Source organism: Octodon degus, unplaced genomic scaffold (genome assembly GCF_000260255.1).
Source record: "Octodon degus isolate 3935 unplaced genomic scaffold, OctDeg1.0 scaffold00103, whole genome shotgun sequence".
NCBI classification, from domain to species: Eukaryota; Metazoa; Chordata; class Mammalia; order Rodentia; family Octodontidae; genus Octodon; species Octodon degus.
In genome coordinates this window covers 428098-434831 of record NW_004524679.1, presented here as the reverse complement: position 1 = coordinate 434831, position 6734 = coordinate 428098, and the positions used below count along the sequence as shown (strand labels likewise).

The window sequence follows — 6734 nt, the reverse complement described above, 5'->3', positions numbered from 1 at the left end:
GTGTGTGTGTGTGTGTGTGTGTGTGTGTGCATTTTTTGGTGGTACTGGGGTTTTGCATACATCTAGCAATATAATCCCTAGCCCCTCTTGTTTTGGTATTGGGGATGGAACTCAGGACCTTGTGCTTGCTAGGCAGACAGGTATGCTGCTAAGTGATCTCCCCAGCCCCTCAGCTCTTTTTATTTTTATTCTTTTATTTTTTATCTTTAGAGGGATTTTTTTTTACATATTTAGTATAGGGTCTACAGGGTCTCACTACACAGATCAGACTTGTAGTAATCCTTCCTGTTTTTCAGCCTCCCAAGTACTGGGATTATGGGCATGAGCCACCACACCCAGTTTCAATGCCTCTCAACTTGCTGCAGGGGCAGGGCCAGCACCCGTAGGCAGGGGATGGAACCCCTGGTCCCTGCATCTGCCTAAGCAAGTGCTTTAGTCCGCTGAGCTATCTGGCCGGCCCATATTTTCACTTTATTTTGACACAAGTTTTTAGTAAGTTGTCCATTCTGGCCTTGAACGTGGAATTCTCTTTCCTTAGCTACCTGAATAGCTACAATTACAGATGTGCACCCACTTCCAGTATAAAGTTTCATTTTTGAATATTTATTTATGTATTCATTCATTCATTCATTCATTCATTCATTCATTTTTGTGGTACTGGGGATTGAACTCAGGACCCTGCACTTGCCAGGCAGGTCTTTATTCTACTGAGCTATCTCCCCGCCATCATTTTTTTTTGTTTTACAAAATTATTACAGTGAAAGAAAAATTGTTATGCATCCCCTCCAGAATATTCCCCCTCCCTCTGAACATATTTCTCCTATGGTTCTTGACACTTTCTGAAGCTGTTTTGGAAGTCTTCGCTCATGAGTGTCTTTAGTCATGGTGTTGTGACTGTCTTGTAGTCCTGAATTGATTGAAAACATTTAATATCATGGTCACTTTTTACTTTGAAGAAGATCCACAAGTTCCAGTGTGCTAGATCAGGGGAACTAGGAAGATGAGAACACAGGATAATGTTTTGCAGAGCCTGCCTTTTGATCAGCCCGCCATCATTTTTTAATATTTAAACAAAAATATTTGCCCATCAATGATTGTTCAGTAATAGTTTCACTACTTTTTTCACTTTTAAAAAAAATGTATTTGATTGTTACAGGGTCTCACTACACAGCTTGGACTTATGTCCTCCTGCTTTCAGCCTCTGCAGGGGTGGGATTATAGGTGTGTGTCCCTAAACCCAGACTCTGGTCAGCACAGCTTGCCCTGGGGGCAGGGCTGGTGCCGCTTGTGCTGCCAGGAATCGAGGTCCCTAAGCTTGCCTAAGCAGGCTCTTCAGTCTGCTGAGCTATCTCACCGGCCCTGCCTTTTTCAGTTTTGTTACAATTTTTTGTCTATTTTTATATGGAACTCTAATAAGTAAAACATGTAGTGTTTTATGAGTATAAAAATATGAAGTTAAGTATTAAGGATTCCTCTTAGAGTCATTAACTACTTCAGATGTAGCAATTTATTTTTATGTATTTTATTAATTTGCTATTATAATACATCCCAATTCAACAAGATAAGTAGCATGAATGATGCTAGGTTTTCAAGATTTCATTTCGTAGTTTAAGGAAACTATAAAATATGCTGTAGTTGTATTGTTGCTGGTACAGTTGTATAAGTAAGTATGTAGAAGCCTGGAGAGCAAGAGGACCAATGTAAATTTAAAATACTAGTTGATGAAATAATTTAAGATTTAAATATATGCATAACAAGCTTTAGTTTGAGACCAACATAGAAATAGAATATCCTGGTAATATATTAAGGCGTCAGTGTTTACCATTATGAGTTATTTTATTAGATGGTTAATATATGAACATTATTGTGGTTTCAATAAGTAAAAATATCTTCTAACAAATGAAATTGAAGATGTGCCTCTGAGGCACAGAATAAAACAAAAGAAAACAGCACCGCTCTATTCCTTGGCTAACTTTCAGGTTTTTTTTTTTTGGTAGACTGTAAGAGTACACTATGGAATGGGTCTGCTTTTGCAGCTCTACATAGAGGCAGACCTCCAGAACTACCTGTAAATTATGTGAAACCTCCAAATGTGGGTGAGTAATGTCCATATTCTTGGTTCCTTCTTTCCTGAACTCATTAAAAAGCTAAAAATAAGCCCAGAGGTAATTTTGAATTTTAAACTGCTTATATTCTTGAAGAGTTTCTTAGTTGGTCCAGATTTTAAGGCATATTTATTCAAGGCAAATATAATCATGCTTCTGTAAGAGATGACCTTTTTAAAAATTTTGTTGCTCTTTCAGCAGAAGCATATCTATCATTTTTCTACATTATGCTATAGGTTATTTTATCCCTATGGTTGTATCTTTACGGGTTTTTGTGCTGTTTCACAACAATTTTTTTTTTGTGTGTGTGGAACCAGGGATTGAACTCAGGCCCTTGTGCTTGCCAGGAAAGCGCTTATTCCACTGAGCCATCTCCCCGGCCCTCACAACAATTTTTATAGGAAACTATATAAAGATAGCTTTCAGAAAGAAGCAAAAGTCTGTTCTGCTTATATTATGTTTGCTTGCTAAACGAATAATGAAATTATACACTTTCTATGTCTTTAAGACCAGAACATAACCCTCCTCAGTTCTAGTTTTCTGAAATTCATATGTCCCATTCAAATTATTCTTGGAGTACCTCTGGCCATACCATTTTTTTTTTGGCAGAGCCAGGGATTGAACTCAGACCCTTGCACTTGCCAGGGAAGCGCTTACTCCACTGAGCCATCTCCCCAGCCCTGGCCATACCATTTTGAAGACACACTAGTAGAAGTTGCCAGGGAGATCTGAGTCCAAGGGTATTTTTTTTGTGGTACCGGGGATTGAATTTAGGACCTTATGCTTGCCAGGCAAGTTTTATCCAGCTGAGCTATCTCCCCAGCTCCTCCAAAGCTATTTTTATTAAACTTCGTTCTCACAAAATATTTTCAAAACCTAGATGCTAGATGATTAACTGCCACTCTGCTTCTCTATTTTGTCATCCTTTAAAAATTACATAATTTTGTGCCAAGCATGGTGGTGCATGTCTCTAATCCCAGTACTTGGGAGGCTGAGGCAGGAGGATTGTTGCAATTTTCTGAACAGCCTGGGCTACAAAGTGAGCTCAAGGCCAAGCTGAACTGCATAGTGAGACCCTGTTTCAAAAAGACAAAAATAAATAAATAAATAAATAAATATTATTTTTTGTAATGCTTAGTGTTCAGAGTATGTCTTACAAGTTGAAAAGGATAAATTTCAAAGTAAAAAATAATAAATTTTATGGGAATAATCTTGTATACAATAAACTCATAGAACTTATTTTCTCTCAGATTAAGTTGAGGTTAGCAATGATCTTGGAACCTATATAAGAAATCATTGAATGAATATTTTAAGGCTTATTAAAGGAAATACACTCTGAAGTGTATTGCTAATAATACTTATCTGTAACCTGATGGTACTTGGAAAAGTAGATCCCTGGATTTGGTGTAATTTAATGTAGTATTAACCAACATATTTTTTTTAATTTTAGGGGCAGGTTGCCTGTTAGAACTTGCCAGTTTTCACTTCCTTTTAAAGATTTATTTATAATTTATTGAATTAAATGTTTGTTCTTATTCGTGCTCTTATGTTCAAATATGTGGGGTTTTTTTTAGCCGTGGTATGGACATTATTTTGTAGCATGTTATACTACAAGGTTTAAGGTTTAAGGTTGTATCTGAAAATCTAAAGAGCAGTCTTTTTTTTTTTTTGGCTGTACTAGGGATTGAACTTAGGACCTTGTGCACGCCAGGCCTAAAGAGCAGTCTTTAGAGTATTCTCTTCAGGTTTTCTTTATCCTTTCTTCACTTTTCCCCCCTCCTTTTTTTTTTTTTGGCAGAACCGGGTATTGAACTCAGGCCCTTGTGCTTGCCAGGGAAGCACTTGTTCTACTGAGCCATCTCCCTGGTCCCTCCCCCTTCCTTTTTTAACAAAGCATATATTTCATACTTCTGGTCTGATGCAATCTTCTAACATGGATTTGATTCAGTTGGTTTTATAAATTGTTCACTGGCATTGCTTTCAAATTATTAAAACCTGCCATATGTTTTGGAGAAGACCTTTTAAAGTAGAGCTAATTTAATCATGTGTTTTCATGTAATACCTACCAGGCAAAATATAATGCCTAACTCTTAGAGATTTAGAATTTGTAGTCTAATAAAAACTCAGGATTTGTCTAATAATATAATTAAAATGAGTGTGAGCTGAGTGGTAGCTCCTAGTACTCAGGAGACTGAGGCAAGATGATGGCCTGCCATAAGTTCAAGATCAGCATGGACTATAAAGCATGACCTGTCTCCAAAACAAAACAAACAAAACACCTGAAAACCAAGATAAGTATGAAATCTTTTAAATTTGTTAATTTGGGCAATTTTCTCATAAGGCAGTGTTCTTCATAGCTACTTTAAATCATTTATGTATTTAATTTTTTTGAGACAGGGTCTCACTGTGTAGTTTTGGCTAGCCTTGAAGTCACAGAGATCTTATTATTACTATTTGTTTTTGGTACTGGGTATCGAAGTCAGGACCTTGTACTTGGTCGGCAGGAACTTGATCTACTGAGCCATCTCCCCAGCCCCACTTAAATCAGTTTTATTGTTTGCCATTCTAAAAATACTTAATCATAAAGATAAATCTTTAAGCTTTTATAAAAGAGTCATAGGACTGTAATATCCTTTACTAAAATTATTTTTTTGATAAGGTTCCATGGTCAAGTAAATGTGGGTAGTCATAATTTTAAAAAAATGATAAAAGTGAAGGAATATAGGATTACTCAGAACTATTCATTTTAAAATGCCTTGTGATTTATCCTGTAGGGGAACACTTCTCAAGTACTTTGAACTTAGAAATATTTTCCCAGAATATACCTAAAAAGATTCTGAAGGTTTCCTGGGAGTAGATTTGGGAAAATGAATTATTAGCCTTTCTTTTTACAACAGAGAAATGTAGAGTCCAGGAAATTCATGTAATTGGCTTAATATATGTTGTTGTTTTCTTCTTTTATTTCTGTGTCATGTTCATGGTCAGATAATTACCATACTTCTTTGGTAAGACATAATACATTTACGGAACTCCAAAGTAAGAGAATAAACAAGCTTTATGTTTAAATCAAGTATGTTGAGATATATTTGACATAAAGTAAATGTCTCCCATTTTAAATGACTTTTGTCATTGTATACATTTGAGTAACCACCAGCCAATAAAAATTACAGAAGTTGTCTGTAACTTCCTCAATACCTTTAAAACCACTGTTCATTTTTTCTGTGCATGTATTTTGCCTTATTTAGAATGTCATCTAAATTAAATCACATAATATGCAGTTTTTTTCTATCAGGACCATATTTCGGACCACATGGACCATATTTTTTAAGATTTATGTGTGTCATTTCATCTCTTCCGTTAACTATATATATATATATATATATATATATATATATATATAGTATTCTATTGTGTGACTGTATCATAATTTGTTTATTCATTTATCAATTGAAGCTTTGATTCCAGGTTGTAGCTATTACTCTAAGCATTGATGGATATGCAGATATTTTAATGAACATATGTTTTCATTTTGGGGAGCTAGAAATCTTTTTTATATATTTGGTACAGGGTTTCACTATGCAGCTCGGACTCGTAGAGCAGCTCAGACTTCTAGAGATTCTCCTGTTGTCAACCTCCACAGCAGGCGCCACCATGCCAGGTCTCCAAAGCCAGCTCAGGAGACCTGGGGGTGGTGGCAGGGCCGGGGCCAGTGAGGCATGTGGTGCTGGGGATTGAGCCCTGGTCCCTGTGCTGGCCTACGCAGACACTTAGTCTGCCGAGCTATCTTGCTGGCCCTGGAGCTAGATATCTTGATAGTAGAATTCTTGACATATGGTTGGCACAGGCTTAACCTTGTAAGAAACTGACAAACTGTCTAAGATAACCCATTTTATATTCCTTCCAGCAATATATATGAATTTCTAGTTGCTTTACATTTCTCCAAGCGTCTGGTAATTGTACATATCTAATCTAATATCTTCTTTAGTAAATTATCTATTTGTACCTTTGCCTATTTATAAAAAAATTGTGCAGTTTTCCTGTTCAGTTTTTAGAGTATTTAATATATTTTGGGTATAATTCTTTTGTGTTTTGTAAGTATTTACTATTAGTCTCTGTCTTGCATTTTTAAAAAGTGTCTTTGGAAGAACAGAAGTTTTATTCTGGGTAAAACTCCATATATATTCTGGGTATTCAGCTACGTATATCCTCAGCCTTTCTTTATGTCTTATTTTCAGATGAGATAAAACATGCTAAGTTGCACAGACTGTGCCCAAACTTAAGATCTTCCTGTCTCATCTTCCAGAGTGCTGGGATTACATGTGTGCATACCATGCTTGGCTATAAGAGAGCTTTCTGTGATGCTCTATTTTATCAGTTTTGTCTTTTTTTTTTTTTTTGGTGGAACCGGTGATTGAACTCAGGGCCTTATGCTTGCCAGGGAAGCGCTTATTGTACTGAGCCATCTCTCGACCCCTAGTTTTGTCTTAAAGTGTATTTTTATTTTTTTATTTTTTTAATTTTTTTTTAATTTTTTTTTATTTATGAGAGAGAGAGAGAGAGAGAGAGAGAGAGAGAGAGAGAGAGGCCAGCTCAGCCCACCAGGGGGCGGGCTGGCTGGCATGTGGTGCT

At 36.3% G+C, this 6734-nt stretch overlaps 1 protein-coding gene across 1 annotated transcript in view; it reads left to right on the top strand.

Annotated features, from left to right (window-relative positions):
* The window catches only part of Brwd3 (bromodomain and WD repeat domain containing 3), a 157435-nt gene that overhangs the window by 19292 nt on the left and 131409 nt on the right, over positions 1 to 6734 (top strand). The window contains exon 6 of the mRNA XM_004638809.2: positions 1998 to 2096. Coding sequence (XP_004638866.1) covers positions 1998 to 2096 — 99 coding nt within the window. The remainder of the gene's footprint in view (positions 1 to 1997; positions 2097 to 6734) is intronic.